This window comes from Ochotona princeps, chromosome 21, assembly GCF_030435755.1.
Source record: "Ochotona princeps isolate mOchPri1 chromosome 21, mOchPri1.hap1, whole genome shotgun sequence".
NCBI lineage: Eukaryota > Metazoa > Chordata > Mammalia > Lagomorpha > Ochotonidae > Ochotona > Ochotona princeps.
In genome coordinates, this window is record NC_080852.1 from 2,408,651 (window position 1) to 2,427,536 (window position 18,886).

General features: G+C 43.6%; 2 protein-coding genes across 2 annotated transcripts in view; one reads left to right on the plus strand and one right to left on the minus strand.

The window, feature by feature from the left end:
• The window catches only part of LOC131482927 (zinc finger protein 208-like), an 887,045-nt gene that overhangs the window by 193,143 nt on the left and 675,016 nt on the right, over positions 1–18,886 (minus strand).
• Positions 1,950–6,323, plus strand: LOC131482911 (zinc finger protein 420-like). Its single transcript, XM_058679143.1, has 3 exons — positions 1,950–1,992; positions 4,881–6,078; positions 6,164–6,323. The coding sequence occupies exons 1-3, from the start codon at positions 1,950–1,952 to the stop codon at positions 6,321–6,323; spliced, it is 1,401 nt and encodes a 466-aa protein (XP_058535126.1).

Consider the following 18,886-nt stretch of genomic DNA (forward strand, 5'->3'; position numbering starts at 1 on the left):
TTTTGGGAAGTGAATCAGCACATGGCAGATCTTCCTATGTGTCTCATATCCTCTCTGTATATCTAGATTTCCAGTAAATAAAAACATTTTTTTTTCCTTTTTCCATTTTTATTGTATTTTTGACAACCGTTACATAGTTAATTAGGGTAAAGAATTTCAAGGGTTACAGGAAAATGGGTAAGACTATTATTTCCATATTGTTTCCTTCATATATCTGAGGTAAAAGGAGATTTTATGGGAGAAGCCCACCAGTCTCCCTCCCATCCCCAGTCGTTGATGCGGGGCATGCTGCGAGGGTCTTGCTTAAGTGGTTTTGGTAGTTCAATAGGTATGAATTGCTGCCAGTCTCACCACTGCAAGCACAATGAGATCGTTGAAGAATCCACTGATTGACATAGTCTTTCATAGAGTCTTCGTTTGCCCAGTTTTTCACTGCTAACACATAACTGAGGTGGTTGATTGACTTGTTCTGTCCTCTTGTCTTTTCATGGTTAGGGTTCTGAGTCTGGCAGTTCAATTGGGGGGATCCGCAAAGAAACTTTGTATGAGGTGTTTCCAGACCAGATTCTTATGTGTACTAGCAAGTACAGGGCCTGGAACAGTCCATCGCTTGAGGTTGCAATTGCTGGGTTGGTTCTGTTTCCAACCCTGTCTTCTACTGGAACCAATGGGTGCTGCAGTCTAGCCTGAATCCTGCCCACTTCATACTCAGCCCTTACATAAACCAGTGGGAGCTGCAGCCTAGTCAGAGCAACCCACAGTAACCACCACAAGGCCCGTCCCCTACCCTGGTTTTCCAGCATGTGTAGCAGACTAGTCCAATCTGTACTGTACCCCATTTGGCTCTCATACATGTCAGTGTGTATTTAAGTCTAGTTCAATCTAACCAGCTCCATTATCCAGCCCTCATGTTTGTTGTTGGGTTCATTTCCGTCTAGCCACCCCTGCTTCTACCCTTGTTTTTGTGCCTTGCTGTGTTAGTGGTAACCCAGGAGGGAGGATCCCACTATTTCCCTCTCAGCCCACTCCCACTCCTGGATTATGCACTCTCCAGGTGGTTCTGTGGTTCTGCTTGACAAAATTAGCATCTGGCATACGTTATCTCACCTTGGCATTACGTAATGTGTACTGGTTTTTTTGCAACCAATTCTGGCTCAACCCACACTCTCTTCTGGTGCTTGGATTTGTCAGTGGATGACATGAACTGATTCAGCCTGGTCTGCCCCCAACCCATGCCAGGACAATTCCATATAATTATACAGTTATGATTGGTCAGTTTTAGCTGTTAACTTTCAAAATAAGCAAGTTGACAGGCCTGTAATGGCAGGTTTGAAGCAAGCAACTTTCAAAAGCTACAAATTGATGGGCTATAGGGCAAGGACTCTTATCAAACACTAGGGTCCGTCTTCCTGAGGAGTGGTCTACCTACATGACCTGCCAGGTGTCCTGCCGGGTGGCTGTCACATAGACTGTTAGCCCAGGAGTTCACACAGCTCCTAGCCAAGCAATTAAGGCAGAATCACAAAAGCAGAAAACATCTAAATTCTTCAGAAACATGTGACCAAGAGAGAAAGCCTCTCCCTATCATGGGCCTTTACAGGGACTTGTGAAGCGAGTGGTTACAAAAAAAAAAAATGCAATACCACCGCCTCTCAGTTCCAGTGATGTTAGGTGAGTGTCACAGGTGGGCAGAAGGGAAAGCCTAGATGGAGTCAAGCTGCTGACCCTGAACTGGCTGCCTAGCCAAAAATTGGGAGATGGAAGAAACAAGTCCCAACCTTTTTTCTGGGTAAGGTGGTAGACATTATTGCCCATTGTGAATAAGTTTCTCTTTGCCCTTGGGTTGAATCATGTGAACACCTCCCTGAGATGGTGCATAAAAACTCAAACCAAAGTGAATATTTTTGGTGCCTGGACTCTCATCCCTTCTTCAATGAGGAAGAGCCGACATGAAGAATGAAAAAGGAGGCCAGAACTTTGGTCTCATGTCAGGTAGTTGGGATTCAGGATCCACTTAGAGAGTATCAAGTCATGGAGAAAATTGGCCTTTTGGGGGATGTCAATCCAACAGTTTTCAAAATATAATGACCCAGAGACTTGCTTCTAAAATGAAAATTGACATGATAGCAAAAGTGAAAAAGACAGTTGTTGATTAGAGGCTTTAAAGTCCTAAACTTTTATAATTCCTATCTCTACTCCCTTCCTCCTAAAAGTACAATCAGTTTGGAGGTTTAGCTGGAGCTAGGCAGTGACTGGGGATTACGTGTGTGGGTGGGTGTGTTCATGTTTGTGCAGAGGCATGGGATGCCAAGGGTCATTCCCACAAGTTTAGTACAAACCTTGTGGAGTCTTCTCTTTGCTAATTCGAGACACACAGCTCTTGTATAAGATCCAGAAGTCTTTTTCAAGTCCCATAATGTGCACCGAACCAAATGTTACCAGGAAAGCTCAGTAATTCTTTTCTTTAACTTAGTATAGAAAAGTAGGATTGTGGAAGAGGGTGGAAGGATGGGATTTACAGGAATTGGGAGAAAACAGAGGAGTGGGTTCTTTTTTCCAGTTATGCATCCTGCTTCAGTAAACAAGGGTTGGGACAACATTGAAGTTAGTAACTGGATGTCTCAATTTCAAGAAGCACACCAACACCTAGTTTTCTGTCTAGGAGTGATTTCCCCTTGCCTCCTCTTCCCCTACTCACATGACCACTTTGTAAATAAAACTTCTCTGTCTCTAAAAGGATGAATTAAAAAAAATGACTTTGAGATCCAGTTTCTGTATCCACCTCCTGAATGTGAGCAACTGGTATTTAGTAGAAACCTATGTATTTTCTATATTGTCATGTACACTTTCTGTTCCTGGGAGGACCTGAGCCACATTGGAGTCCATGCTTGGGACCCTAGGTTCAGCCACTATGGCCATTTGATGAGCTGGGCCTTGGCCTGCCTGGGCTGAAGAGGATTTGCTCTTCCTGGTGAGTACAGTGGGAGCAGATGCCTTGGGAACATGGCAGGCCTAGGCTCCACCCACCTCCAACATCAAGAGGTGGGTGGGACTGGGGGAGTGTGACCTAATAATTTTTTCTTCATGAGTTGGGTTTCTGTATAGTGTGTGTGTGTGTGTGTGATTTAATTGCACTCAATGTGTGTGCGTGTATTAGATCATTAAGGAGAAATTAGTGTGATCATTTCCAAATTTTCTATTTTTCCTTCCTGTTTTAGGTCAGGGTTAAATGGTATTCAGAGAAGGTATACCAGGTCTCCCAACTATCCTAGTACTTCAGGATGGGTACTGGACCCCTGATACCAAACCAGGGTGTCAATGTGGCACACACTCCACGGTTTCTGTCCAGGTGGTTCTGATAGTTCTGAAATGATGTTCATCTCACTGATTCAAGCAAGAGAGAACCCTTTCAATGTTCATTGGCTGGCATGGTTGACCTTGGAGTCTCTTTTCTCCCAGATATTTGCTGTCATCATATGGCTGGGGTAGTTATTCAATCTCTTCTCTCCTGCTTTCTCTTGGATAGTCCAGATGTGCTTTCCAGGCTTCAGTGGGCTTCCATCTCCAGGTGGAGCCAGGCCAGTTGTCCAATACTCCTTTTCAACTGAGGAGTACCAGTTCTTGCAAGTGCCTCAAGACCTCGAGCCAGTCAATCCTGCCCCAGTGGAGCCCCAACCTCAGCACTCACTGAGCTAGCACCACCATGCAGGCATCTAAAGTATCCAAGCCAGGTGACCTGAGGCCTGCCACACCCTCTACTCCCAGGACTCGCAGTCCCAGGACCCATTGCACTGGCCAGCCAAGGACCCAGGCCAAGCAACATAAACCACCACACATACAGTCACTGGGGCTCATAAACTGAGCTCATCACACAGCTGTCCCCAAGGGACCAGACAAGGCTGCCAGGGCTCCACTGGATCTCCTGCGCCCAGGGATCATGTGTCCAGCACCAACATCACCCTGACTGCCATGGCTTGCCTCAACTCATTTTCCACCAGCATATATTGCAGCCTGGCTTAGTCTAGTCTTCCCCCAATTCTACTTCATGTTGCTGTGTGCTGAAGCCTATCCAAGTACAATCCATCTGGATGTTTAGCTGGAGCTAGGCAGTGACTGGCGATTATATGAGAGTGTGTTTGTGTTCCTCTTTGTGCAGAGGCATGAGGTGCCAAGGGTCATTTCCAGAGGTTTAGTACAAAATTGTGGAGTCTTTTCTTTGCTCTGTCCAGCCTCATGGCTTTTGTATTAGAGCCAAAATTCTTTTTTAATTCCCATATTGTGCACTGAACCAAATGTTACCAGGAAGGCTAGGTGATTCTTTCCTTTAACATAGTATAGAAAAAGATAATGAAAAGCAGTTGTAAACCAAATTTTTACAGTTAATTGACCAGTTAAACTTGGAAGAGGTAAGGGGGAAAGCAACTCCCAACGAGGAGCTCAAAGATCTGGAGCATTTTGAATGGAGACAAAATGATGTCATAGTTTCTTTTAAATTTGCTTTTCCCACAGGAAGCCTAACGAAATACCATTTGAAAATAAGCATGCCTCTAATGTCCCTGAGAACAACCTCGAGAGTAAGGAAATTCTCAGTCAGTTTGACAACATTGACATTTGTCAGCAGTCCTTTGAACACAATGAAAATGAGAAAACTTTCAGCGGGAAGAAGATAGTCCTTATGTGTGAGCAAGTTTATCCCAAAGACCGATGTAATCAGCAACCTGTCAGTGTGGGACAAGCAATTCATGTTGGCTACTATAAATCTTGCCTTACCACCAAACAGAGAACTGACACAGGAGACAATTTGTGTGTGTCCAATGAATGTAAAGAAAACATGTACCAGAAGTCAGAACTCATTAGAGATCAGATCTTTCAAAGAGCAGAGAAACCTTATGAATGCAATGAGCACAGAAAAGCCTTTCACCAGCAATTATCTCTCATGAGACCACAGAGACTCCACACAAGAAAAAAATCTTATGAATGTAATGAGTGTGGAAAAGAGTTTCTTCACAAGTCAAGCCTGATCATACATAGGAGGGTCCACACAGGGGAGAAACTTTATGAATGCAGGGAGTGTGGAAAAGCTTTTTCTCATAAGTCAAACATGAATGCACATCATAGATTGCACACTGGAGAGAAACCTTATGCATGTATTGAGTGTGGGAAATGGTTTTGCTCTAAGCAACACCTCATTGTACATCAGAAAATCCACACTGGGGAGAAACCTTATGAATGTAGAGAATGTGGAAAAGGCTTTTCTGATAAGTCACAGCTCCTTAGACATCAGAGAATCCACACAGGGGAAAAACCTTATGAATGTAGTGAGTGTGGAAAAGGCTTCTCTGATAAGTCAAGCATGATCATACATCAGAGAATCCACACTGGGGAGAAACCTTATGAATGTAGTGTGTGTGGAAAAGCTTTTATTTGTAACTCACACCTCATTACTCATCAGAGAATCCACACTGGGGAGAAACCTTATGAATGTAGTGAGTGTGGAAAAGCTTTTATTTGTAAGTCACACCTCATTACTCATCAGAGAATCCACACTGGGGAAAAACCTTATGAATGTAGTGAGTGTAGAAAAGCTTTTATTCGTAAGTCACACCTCATTACTCATCAGAGAATCCACACAGGGGAAAAACCTTATGAATGTAGTGAGTGTGGAAAAGGCTTCTCTGATAAGTCAAGCATGACTATACATCAGAGAATCCACACTGGGGAAAAACCTTATGAATGTAGTGAGTGTGGAAAAGGCTTTTCTGATAAGTCACACCTCCTTAGACACCAGAGAATCCACACAGGGGAAAAACCTTATGAATGTAGTGAGTGTGGAAAAGCTTTTATTTGTAACTCACACCTCATTACTCATCAGAGAATCCACACAGGGGAGAAACCTTATGAATGTAGTGAGTGTGGAAAAGCTTTTATTCGTAAGTCACACCTCATTACTCATCAGAGAATCCACACTGGGGAAAAACCTTATGAATGTAGTGAGTGTGGAAAAGGCTTCTCTGATAAGTCAAGCATGATCATACATCAGAGGGTCCACACTGGGGAAAAACCTTATGAATGTAATGAGTGTGGGAAAGGCTTTCCTTGTAAGCCACACCTTATTAGACATCAGAGAATTCACACTGGGCAGAAAAAAACCTTATGGATGAAGTGAATGTGGAAAGGGCTTTTCTAATATGGCACAACTCATTAGGCATCAGAGCGTCCACACAGGGGAAAAACCTTATGAATGTAGAGAGTGTGGAAAAGCTTGTTCTCAGAAGTCACACCTAATCAGACATCAGAGGGTCCACACAGGGGAGAAACCTTAAGAATGCAGTGTGTATCTTCAAGCCTTTACTTACGAGACAGGTTTCATTTGACATCAGAGTGTCCATACAGGATAAGAACCACTTGAATATAATGAGTGGAAAATCTGGTTGCAAGCAGTCAAGTTTTATTAAACATCTGAATTCACTTGGGAAAGCATGAATGTTTTACATGTGTTTTAAAATTCATTCGCAAACCTTTTCAACACAGTAGAAAGCCTACATGCTTCAATAAGTAGCATATTCACAGAAATGAGCAAACACACAGCATTGACTGAAAAATCATTTTTCTGAGTCAATCGCTAGCAGAGTCACAGACCTCAGAACTACAAAACATGTCAACCGAAAGACTAGCCACCATAAACCTGTTATGGTCTGTTGAAGCTTACAAACTGAATGAAAAGGCAACCGTTCGCAAAAGTGCAAATATAAAACATTGTAATAGGGGAATGGATGTGGAAACATACTTTGAAAGTCTCAGCAAGTGTTAAATAATAAACATGAGGAGTATTATTTTATTTCAGAAGAGAGGGTATTGCTAAAATAATTAAGATGCAATTTGCATGTGATCTCCCTTTGTTAGGTGGTAAATGTGAATGCTGTTTTCAGATTAAATGTTGATAATAAATGTTCAGTATGTAACTTTTATTTCAAATGCCATCTTTGTTATTTACACATTTATCTTTTTTGAATCGCAATATTCCTCATCCTATTACAGAATTTTATTGGAACCACAGATATCAAATGATGCATGTGGCAGTTTTAGTGATGAACACCCAGATTTGAAGGATGAATCTTTTCCAGAGGCAAAATTTTCTTGTTATGTCTGGCCAAATGTGGATCCTATTTGGCCTCTATCTCCTTGAATAATAAGTATGGGAGATCACTCCTGCCTCTCTGCCAGCTTATCTCATACAACATGTCATAGGCACATGGCACATTGTGTCTCTGAGGCAAAGCCCTGGCAGTGGTCTCAGCTAACAGAGACTCCATCTTTGCCTGTTCACTCGGCATACATCCAGAGTAGTGGGCTGTATTTCAATTTCTGCCCCTGCAAAGTTGTGCTAGAATTTCCCTGATAAGCAACTCTGAGAAGTTAAGTGCAGCCCTCATCTTGTTTACCATTCACACGTAATGATCATGCCCAAAGGTATGGCTTTCAGCCCAGGTGCTAGCTTATCTTGGTCTACCTGCACATGGCCTAAAACACTAAGCTATCAACCCTGCTTACAGAATGTAACTGGTGACTAGATTAGAGTGTCCAGAGAGATAGGCATGCCTACTGGCCAGTTTTAATAACAGTGTAGGGTGGGAGTACTGTTGATACCACCCTTCTGCCTTTCCTCTCCACTGTATATATGCTTGTATGATCTTCCCAATAAATGGACACCCTTCACCAGTTTCTCTCTGGTGGTTCTGCAGCCAAGCAACACCATTGTCATGGTCCTCAGGAATCTTGGGCCTGCTGGTCAAAAACACCCAAGACTCTAGAAGGCATATCTTAGAGACAAAAGAATTGTCTGACATCAGAGCCTTGGAGTTCCTCTTTCAGGTGGAGGTAATGTGTCAGCTACCACCACAACTGCTCAGATTCACACAGTAAGTTTCTTGCCATTGTATGAGCTAGTAGATGTCAGCTTGTGCCTGAAGTCTTTCAATTGTAAGAGTGAGCACCAGGACCAGCATTGTTACATAGTAGGTAAGCTGTCCGAGATTCTAGCCAATCCACCATGGTTTTGCTCTTGGCTTCTGGTTTCACAACAGCAGCTCGGCTACTGCAATTGAGCCCTTGGGGGTATGAACCAGTGGATGGCAGATATCTCCCTGCTTCTGTCTTTCTCACTCTAGTTCTGTCTTTCAAAGAAAAAAAATTGAAGAGTGGTTCCCATGACTGGTGTTGAGGGAAATGTGAAGCCCATTGACTTGCATCTCATGTGCTACAACCTGGAGCACTTCTACTACTTAATATTTAGAGTTGACGCCCTATCAAGACCAACAATGATGAGCACTGAGGGTAAGAGAGACAATTTTTTTTTTCAAGTTACATATCATTTTTATTGAGGCTAATGTTTTTTTTGTTTGTTTGTTTAAATTAATATTTAGCATTATGTGACAGTTTCATAGGCTTTGGGAATCCCCTTCCCCCTCCCCCTCCCCTCCCCCCTGGTGGATTCCTCCACCTTGATGCAGCATTACAGTTCAAATTCAATCAAGATTCTTTGCTTGCAAACATATATTAAGCATGGAGTCCAGCTACTTATTGTCCAGATGGGTTGAACGGTTTCTTGGGGAGACCATCTCTGGTCCGAAGTCAGAGCTGGTATAATATCATCACAGTCAATTAAGAGTCCCCAATATAACATCAGCAGCAATTTGCAATATTATGGAATTGACATAGTTTTGAGTAACCAGTATGTTAAAAAAAAAAAAAAAGAAAAAAAAAAAGAGACAATTTTGTTTTCAACATGTGTCATGTAGGGCCTGGTGGTGTGGACTAGCAGCTAAAGTCCTCGCTTTCAACGCCCTGGGATCCCATATGGGCGCTGGTTCTAATCCCGGAAGCCCCGCTTCCCATCCAACTCCCTGCTTGTGGCCTGGGAAAGCAGTCGAGAATGGGTTAATGCTTTGGGAATCTCCACCCATGTGGGAGACCTGGAAGAGGTTCCTGGCTCCTGGCATATCAGCATAGCACTGGCCGTTGCGCTCACTTGGCGTGTGACATTGTAGGGAAGTTCAACTACAGAATGAAGTTCTACACATCTACCTGCTTTCCACCAGATTGCTCATGTGAGGACCCAGCTGTTAGTTCTTTGCTATTGTTGCTTATCAGCTTGTGGCTCGGGTCCTCAGTAGGACACTAATCAGTGAAATTTATTGAATTTTTTTGCAGGTCCTGTTTTAAAATATTCCCAGTCTCTCACAGCATCCTAACATTCTTTCATTTTTGTAATTATATTGTAGGAATGTGTGGAATAGGGTGGAAGAATGAGATTCACAGGAATTGGGAGAAAACAGAGGATGGGTCCTTTTTTCCAGTTATGCATCCTGCTTCAGTAAACAAGTGTTGGGACAACATTCAAGTTAGTAACTCATTTTCCACCAGCATGTATTTCAGCCTGGCTCAGTCTAGTGTTCCCCCAATTCCACTTCATGTTGCTGTGTGCTGAGACCTATCCAGGAACAGCATGTCCCCTGTCTCAGCCCTGATGTGAATTGCCTATTGTTGTGGCCTGATACAGCACTGATCCTTCTCCCCATGCTGGTTCTCAGATCCGCTAGACGATGTTAGGTAATGACTCACCTGTGCTTTTTGCATCTTTTGTAAGAAATCATTCTCTGTTCCTATTTCTTGGAGAGTGTTTCCTATGTTTTCATTTATTAGTTTGATGGTTACTTGGTATAGATTTAGTTCTTTGATCCATTTAGAGCTTATTTGTGTATAATGTGACAGGTATGGGCATTTTTTTGTTATTCTGCAGCATACTATGCACTTGTCCCAACAGCGTTTGTTCAATAGGCCAGGATTTTTACCTGGACTGTTTTCAGTTGTGTTGTCAAATATTACTTGGCCATACATGTGTGGGTTCCTTTCTGGGGTTTCAGTTCTGTTCCACTGATCTTCTTCTCTGTTTCTGTACCAGTAACAGACTGTTTTGATGAGCCCTGCTCTTTTGTATGTCTTGAGGTCTGGAACTGAGATTCCTCTAGGTTGATTTTTATTCTTCAGGATAACTTGGCTATTCATGGTTTCATGTGATTCCAGATGAATCTTTGTATCATCTTTTCTGTTTCTGAGAAGAATGCTGTTGGGATTTTGATTGGGATTGCATCAAACCTGTATATTACTATTGGTAATATGGCAGTTTTGATTATGTTTACTGTGCCAATTATGTTTACTGATGCTATTGATGCATATTTTCTCTCTCCTCCATTTTTTAATAGTTGGGCTAGTGGGGAGTCTATTTTGTTGATGTTTCTCAAAGAATCAGCTCTTTTATTCATTGCTGTTATGTACATACAGTTCTCTTGGTCTCTATTCGGATTATTTCCTCCCTTATTTTGATTATTTCTTTTTTCTTAGTATTCTTGAGATTGCTTTGCTGTAGCTTTTCTATTTCCTACAACTGTAAGATTAAGTGATTTACTTGATGCTTTTCTAGTTTCTTAAAACAAGCATTGAAATGAACATTGCTCTTTCCATTGTCTTGATTGTGTCCCATAAGTTTTGATATGTTGTATTGATGCCTTCACTTGCTTCAGGCTGTTTTTTTTAATTTCCCCTATGATTTCCTCTCTATCTAATTTCTCATTTAGTAACATTATGCAGTCTCCACGTGTTTGCAAGTTTTCCTAAGTGTTTTGGCTTCTTGGTCTCTTGCCTCACTTCATGATGGTCACAAAATATGCCTGGTATATTATTGATTTTTAAAAATTTGGTGATGCTTGTTTTGTGGCCTATAATATGGTCAATTCTGGAGAAGGTTCCATGAACTGACAAAAAAAAGTGTATTCTCTTTTATAGAATTAAAGGCTCAGTTGATATCAACTAAGTGCATTTGTTCTAGAGTTTGGGTGAGTTGTGTGTTTTCTTTGCTGAGTTTTTGCTTTTTTAAAATCTGTCCATTGATATTAATGTGGTATTAAGTTCACACACTATGATTATATTGAATCTATTTCTCCCTTTATGTCCATTAATGTTTGTTTCACACAACCAAATGTCTTGGCATTTGACGCATATACATTTATTATGGTGACTTCTTCTTGGTGAATGGATCCTTTGAACATTATATGGTATCCTTCTTCATCTCTTAATGTTTTTCACATTGATATCTGTATCATCTGCTATAAGAATGACTACCCCTGCAAAATTTACATTACCATTCTTTTGGAGTATCTTTTTTCATCCTTTCACTTTCAGCTTCCTCTGATCTTTGTTAGTGAGATGTATTTCCTGTAAGCAGCAGGTGGAAGTGTTTTGTTTTTTGGTCCAGTCTTGCAATCTATGATGTGTGATTGATGTTTTTAAGCCATTTATATTCAATGTTAATATGGATAAGTGGCAAAATCCTCCTATCATTTTAGTGATGGGTTGTCTTTTGATTTAGTCTTCTGTTAGCCTTGTAGTGGGATGTTCTCCATTTTTCGCTTTGGTTTTTGTTCTTCTATCTTTCACTAAAACATATATTGAATATCAGCTGCAGGGCAGGTTTGGAGTATTCGAATATTTGGAGTTCTTCTTTACTGTGGAAGAATTTTATTTCATTTTCAAAGACAAAGGAGACCTTTGTAGGAAACATTTTTCTGGGCTAACACTATTTCCCTTTTAGTATCTGAACTATGTCACTTCATTATCTTCTCAATTGCAGTGTTTCCTCTGAGAGATCAGCAGTGAGTTTGCCTGGTGTTCCTCTATAGGTCACTTGATTTTTCTCACATGAACATCTAAGGATTTTTTTCCTAGTTCAACTGAGGAGAGCTTGATTATCATGTATCATGGTGATCAACACTGTTGGGAGTACAGTGCCCCTTCTGCATGCTGTTTCCCAATTCTTTCTCTAGATTAGGGAAGTTTCCATTTATTATTTCAATGAATAATCCTTAAATCCCAACTTCTCTTTCTGTGTCTTCTGGAGCTCCCATAATTCTTATGCTGGGCCTGTTAATTGTATTTTTATATTCTTGGATACTTTTTTTTAACCTTGACCTGGTTCTATTCTAGCTTGTTTTTTTTTTTTTTGTTCCTCCTGGTGACAGGAAATATTTTTCATTTCTTGCTCTACTGTATTTTTAACTTCTGAAATGTCAGCTTTCATTTAATTTATTTCCTCTGTGACAAATTCTATAAATTCTTTGAACTCTTGTTTTCAAGATTTATTTATTTTATTACAAAGTCAGATATACACAGAGGAGGAGAGACAGACAGGAAGATCTTCCATCCGATGATTCACTCCTCAAGTGAGCTGCAACGGCTGGTGTGCGCCGATCTGATGCCGAGAACCTGGAACCTCTTCCGGGTCTCCTGTGTGGGTGCAGGGTCCCAAAGCATTGACCCATCCTTGACTGCTTTCCCAGGCCACAAGCAGGGAGCTGGATGGTAAGTGGAGCTGCCAGGATTAGAACCGGCACCCATATGGGTTCCCAGGGCATTGAAAGCGAGGACTTTAACCGCTAGGCCATGCCACTGGGCCCTGAACTCTTGTATTATGTGCTTTTCAGTGTTGGTCAGAAGCTTTATACTAAGTTTTCTGAATTTTGTGTTCTCCATTTTGTCAATGTCTTCCTCAGTTAATTCTAAGGGTGGTAGAAGCTTCTGTTGCTTTACTGAGGAGTCTTCGGTAACATTTATTGTGCCTCTGTCTTGTCTCTTAACTTTTGACATTGTAATCCTGTTTGGTGGATTTTTGCTCCTTAGTTTGTATTTCTAAGATATATTACCAAGAGATCTACAAATCAATGTTTAAGTTCAATCAGTTGGCTTAGGAAGACGCCAACTATCCCAGATAACTGGTTTGTCTGCAGCACTGATCTTATCTAAACACAAGATGACGCCCAGTGGGCACTGATATCTAAACACAAGATGGTGCCCAGCGGGGCACTGCCAGGAAACTGGTGCTGTTGGCCTTCTGATCCAGGGACCACACAGATTATGTAGGATGGTAAGCTGGTGCTGTCCTCAACGTGGGATCAGCTGGGTGTGACTAGTTGGAAACTTGCCCACTCCAGCGTTCGATATCTGTGCTGTTGGCTTCAACCTGCCATCAATCTGCCCTGAGGAGTACACAGCTCCCTTTTAGTTTGTTGTTGGGCCAGATTATTAAGCAGGATATGTCAGTTTCAACCTACCTTCACATCTGGAGCTCCAGGAGCAGACCCAAGCTCCCATCTGGCTTCCACAAGGGTTAATTCTGTTGCTACCACTGGATCCCTGGGTATTGTTGGAGTTTACCTCACAGCTCACCTGTGGCTGGTAGGTTTTTTGCTCCCTATAACACTGCTCCTGCACCGTGGCCTCTTCCCTGTGTTTAGGTGGTCTCCAGGTACATCCGTGTTGACTGCCTGACCCCTATGTTTTTCTGCAATCTGCTCTCTGTTCTTTACCCTGTCCAGTGTTTCTCTGTCATCTCGAATATGTCTGCACCCTTTGTCCAATGTGGCAGATTTATTTGCAATTCTCTAAGCAAACTCCATACTGACTTCCATTTAGATTTGTTCTTTTGCACAATGTCTGTTCATTTGTATTGCCCATTGTTTCAAAGTATTTAGTTATTTATTTATTTATTTATTTATTTATTTATTTATTTATTTATTTACTGTTCCTGGTTTTATGAAGCTCTTTGTAAATCCTGGGTATTAGCCCCCCATCACTTGCATAGTGTGCTAAAATTTTCTCCCATTCTGTTGGTTGCTTCTTCACCAACAGGTAAGTAACCCTATGGGGTGCAACAGGCATTTCCTATCCAGGTATGCTCAAACAGCTACTCCACACAGCCCACAGTCCACTCCTGGGCCAAGAGGGATTAGCTGGTATCCCCATGCATCCCCAGCACACACACATCATGCACTCCAGCACCTAGCGGTTTGTATAGTGAGCCAAGGGCCCAAGGTGCCCACCAATAGCTATTCTAGGGCCAAGCTTGACAAACCGGTGCACTCTGTTCCTGCTATCCACCTGACATCTGCTTCATAGCCAAGTCATCCTGGGCAGTGTCCCTGATCCCACAGCTCAATAGTCATCCACTTCTGGGCCAGACTGAATTACGCTTGAGCAGAAGATATTCCTCTAACATGCCCCATCCATTTCTGTACTTACCCATCCAGGGATAGGCTCAGTGAGCCGTCATCAACTCACCTCTAGCCTATGAGTGCGAGCACACTGTCTACCTTCCACCACTTGAAAGTCATTCCAGCTCATGCAGTGATCTTGCTCCTTCAACAGGCAATGTGCTTGCCAGCCACTCCAGGGCTGGGTCCTTTCTGCTGGTGACCCTGGGGCCAGAGCCTGCATCCCTGGAGTCCACCACCACACAACATCCTGTCACCTCACTAGTCCTACTAGTCAGATGTCCTACATCTATAGCCTGCCTGCAAGCTGTTCCAGTGCCAGGGCATCTGTGCAGCCCCAACATTCACCTCTAACCTGCCCACCGCTTCAGAATTTCCACTGCTCGAGAGCAAGGCAGGTTAGATTTGCAGGGAATTCAAGCAAAACACTGTAGCAACATCATTTCTTGTTTCACAGGGGAGAATTTTCATGTGGACAACTCTAGTTTGCAAAGCAGGATTTATTTAAGAATAAGAACCATAGTAGTTTTTCTATTATTTAGTGCTGCTTTGAGTCTGTTGTCTATGAATTACCAGATTTTATCTTGATAGGCTATATTGTACTTTTTGCTCACTCTACTATACCAATGCATTAGGGGGAAATCGGGTGCGATCCTGACACCCTCTTAACAGGAGGTCATGTGCATGGAGCAGGGGGGCACTCCAGAGTGGAGCAGGTTATGGTAAAGAGGAAGCTTGGATCCCAACCATGAAGACTCTCAGATCTTCACCACAAACTATTAATACGAGCCACAAGAACTATATCCCAACTGCCAAGGAGGCCACAGGGAATTGGATGCCCTCGGAGGCTGAGTACTCTGAGGTCTCCCACCCCCAACCGGAGCTTCCGCAGGGGATGGAAGAAGTCCAAACACTACCGTGCAGAAACCAACATCATCGGAAAGACAACCAGAAGCCCTGAGCAGTCCGCAGAAACGGAGGAACAATAAACGTCCTTCGGGACCAGGGAGGAGAGCTTTCTCTGGTCCGAGCCTGGCTCCACCTCTGGACCCCCACCCTCCCTTGCAATAACCATCGGGATCCGAAAACCCCTCATAACATACAAACAATCATACAAACTAAAAAACCCTAAAATAAATAGACAAACAACAAAAAGTAGAGCTTGGAATCTGACAGGAAAGAGCTGGCATGGATTGGCTCATGCCTCGCTGGGTTGGACACAAAGATTAGTCACTCCTCACCATGGTGTTGAGGATTTTCCTGCATACCCCCCCCCCAAAAAAATGTTCTGCACCTTAATTGTCAACAAATGTCTTGTTAGAGTTACAAGCCAGTGTAGATTATCCTGAAATCTGCCAATATCAGCAAAATTATACTTCAACACAACAAATGGCTAAATACTAAAATGAAATAGACACAAAACAGCTGAATGGCACCTTATAGCCATTTTAAGGTATAGAGCAGCCGGTTCTGTATATGAACTAAAATTGAAATGTCAATGAGCTAATCATAGGTTGTGGTTAGGACTTGCCTTTTTTTTTTTTTTTTTTAACATACTGGTTACTCAAAACCTTGTCAATTGCATAATGTTGCAAATTGCTGTTGATGTTATATTGGGACTCTAAATTGACTGGGATGATATTCTACCAGCTCTAACTTCGAACCAGAAATGGTCTCCCCAAGAAACTGTTCAACCCATCTGGACAATAAGTAGCTGGACTCTATGCTTGGTATATGTTTGCAAGGAAAAAATCTTGATTGAATTTGAACTGTAATACTGCATCAAGGTGGAGGAATCCACCAGGGGGGAGAGGCGTGGGGAGGGGTGGTTGGATTCCCAGAGCCTATAAAACTGTCGCATAATGCAAAATAATTAATAAAAAAAAAAAAAACCACAGTGATTACTGCCTTAGCAGATGCATGGCACTCCAAAGGAGGAAAGTCCTAAGAACATGGTGGAAATAGTGGGTTTTTTTATGCACCATCTTCGGGAGGTGTTCACATGAGTCACCCTAAGGGCAAAGAGAAACAAACCTATTCACAATGGACAATAATATCTACCACCTCACCCAGAAAAAAGGTTGAGACTTGTGTCTTCCTTCTCCCAAATTTGTGGGCTTGGCATCCAGTTCAGGGTCACCAACCTGGAAGCCACACTCCCACACCATCTAGGCTTTCCCTTCTGCCCAACTGTGACTCTTACCTATCATCACTGGAACTGAGAGGGGTGGTATTGCATTTTTGTTTGGTAACCACTCCCCTCGCAAGTCCCTATAAAGGCCCATGATAGGGAGAGGCTCAGTCTCTTGGTCACATGTCTCTGAAGGATCTAGATGTTTTCTGCTTTTGTGATTCTGCATTAATTGCTTGGCTGAGGGCTGTGTGAACTCCCGGCTTGACAGTTTATGTGACACTCACCAGGCAGGACACCTGGAAGTGCACGTAGGTAGACCACTCCTCAGGAAGGAGGACCCTGGTGTTTGATAAGAGTCCTTGCCCTATAGCCCATCAGTTTGCACCTTTTGAAAGTTGCTTGCTTCAAACCTACCAACACAAGCCTGCCAAAAGCTCATTTTTTTTAAAATCTATTTTATTGTATTGTTGTTGACAATTTTTCCATAGTTAATTACAGTTAAAGGCAAAAAAAAAAAAAGGTTCAGGCGGATAGGGAAGTGGGCAATACTATCATGTTCACATTGCTTCCATCATGTATCTGAGGTAAAGGGGGATACTGAGGGAGAAGCCCCACCCGGTTTCCTGCCCACCCCAAGTCCTGGATGTGGGGCATGCTCTGAGATATGTGCTCAAGTGGTGTTGATAATTCTCCAGTTATGAATCACTGCCAGTTTCGCTCGGTGAGGTCGTCCACCGATCGATATTGTCCATCACAAAGTCTCCGTTTGCCCCATATTTCGCTGCCAACATATACCTGAGATGAATGATTGTCCTGCTCTGTCTTCTGTCTTTTCTTGGCTAGAGTTCTGAGTCCAGCAGTTTGATTAGGGAGATCTCCAAGATACTTTGAGGTATTCCCAGATTAGTTTCTTGTATGTTCTAACAAGCACAGGGCCCGGCACAGTCCATCACCCCGATCAGCTGGTGGTTGCAATTGCTGTGTTGGTTCTGTTTTCAGTCCCGAGTTGCACTGGAACCAATGGGTGTTGCAGTCCATCAACCAGTGGGAGCTGCAGCCTAGTCGGGGCAACCCACAATAACCCCCACCAGACCCACCGCCTACCCTGGTTTGCCAGTATGTGTAGCAGAAGACCAGTCTGTCCCCCATCCCATTTGGCTCTTGTACTTGTCAATGGGTATTAAAGCTTAGTTCTATCTAACCAACTCAACCATCCAGCCCTTACAGATGTTGTTGAGTGCCTCTCTATCTAGCCATCCCAGCCCCCATCCTAGTTTTCATACCCTCCCACAGGACTAGTGACCCAGGAAGGGGGAACCCACTTTTTCCCTCCCAGGTCTCTCTGTCCCTGTTTATGCACTCTTTAGGTGGTTCTGTGATTAGACTTGACAGAATTAGTCCCCAGCGCCAGCTTCTGCCAGCTGATGCTGCGGCCCTGATCTAGTCCACATGCAGTGCACAGGTGTTGTAGCCCTGCTTAGTCAGGTCTGTCTCTATCACGGCCCACACTCTCCAGTGGGAGTAGCTGTCCAGCGAGGGGACCAGCCCCTTAATACCCCCACCAGTTCTGCCCCTCCCTTCCTTCCTGGATCTCACGTGTGGTGGTTGGGTGCTGCATTCATATCCAGTACAGGCAACCATGCCCTGGCATTCCATAATGTGTACTGGTTTTGTCGCAACCAAACCCGGCCCATCCCACACTCTGTTCTGGTGATCGGATTTGCCAGTGGATGACATGAACTGATTCAGCCTGGTCTGCTCCTGACCCATGCCGAATGTATGCCAGTGGGAAACTTTCCATGGCCTATTCTGGGCTGTTTCCTATCATGCTTCTTGCGCTTACCTGCAGGGACTGTGTCCTGCCAGAGGAGTTGCCCAGGCTCCTCCATCAGAACCCCTCCCAATGCCAGATTTTGCGCTTGCCAGGGCGTCCTTGAGCCAACCCTACTCGGTTCACCTCCTGTCCTAGCAGGAACAGTGGCTTTTCCTGGCTGTCTTTCACCCCATTCTGGTTCTTGTTGTTGGATGTTTCAGCCCGGCCATGGCTCGTCCATACCCACATACAGCTCACACATGGCTCAGTAGGGGATTGAGACCCAGCCTAGTCAGTCCCACATCTACCCTGGTTCTCCATAACACCAGATGGTGTTGGGATCTGAACCGGCCTGGTGCATCCAATCCCAGCCCACACACTAGTGCCTCGGGTGACTACAACTGTTTCCTAGATAGAACGCAGCCCCCATTCCAGCACATACACCCCTTGGTGGGAACCTCAACCCAGTTGTGGTGTCCCTTTACCTCCCCGATTGGGCCTGTTCCAAGCCGTAAATCACGCACCTGCCCGTGGTTGCCCTGAGGACCATTAGGTGCAAGCCTGCTAGACAAGCCGGAGCTTATCTTTTACTTGATAGGTGTTCAAAGCTCAGCATTATTAAGAGATTAGAAGTTCTTCAAAGGAAGAGTTATTGGGATTGGGAATCTTTAGGATTGACTCAGAACCCAGAAACAGTGGGGTCAGCCTGGAGCTATCTAAGCAGCAATTCAGACATCCATTACCCCAGAGCTCCCCGGCCGGGCGGCCAGCAGGCACAGCCTGGCGCCCAATGGCAAACTGGCCGCCCGGGCCCATGAGCGCATGGCAGGCTGGGGT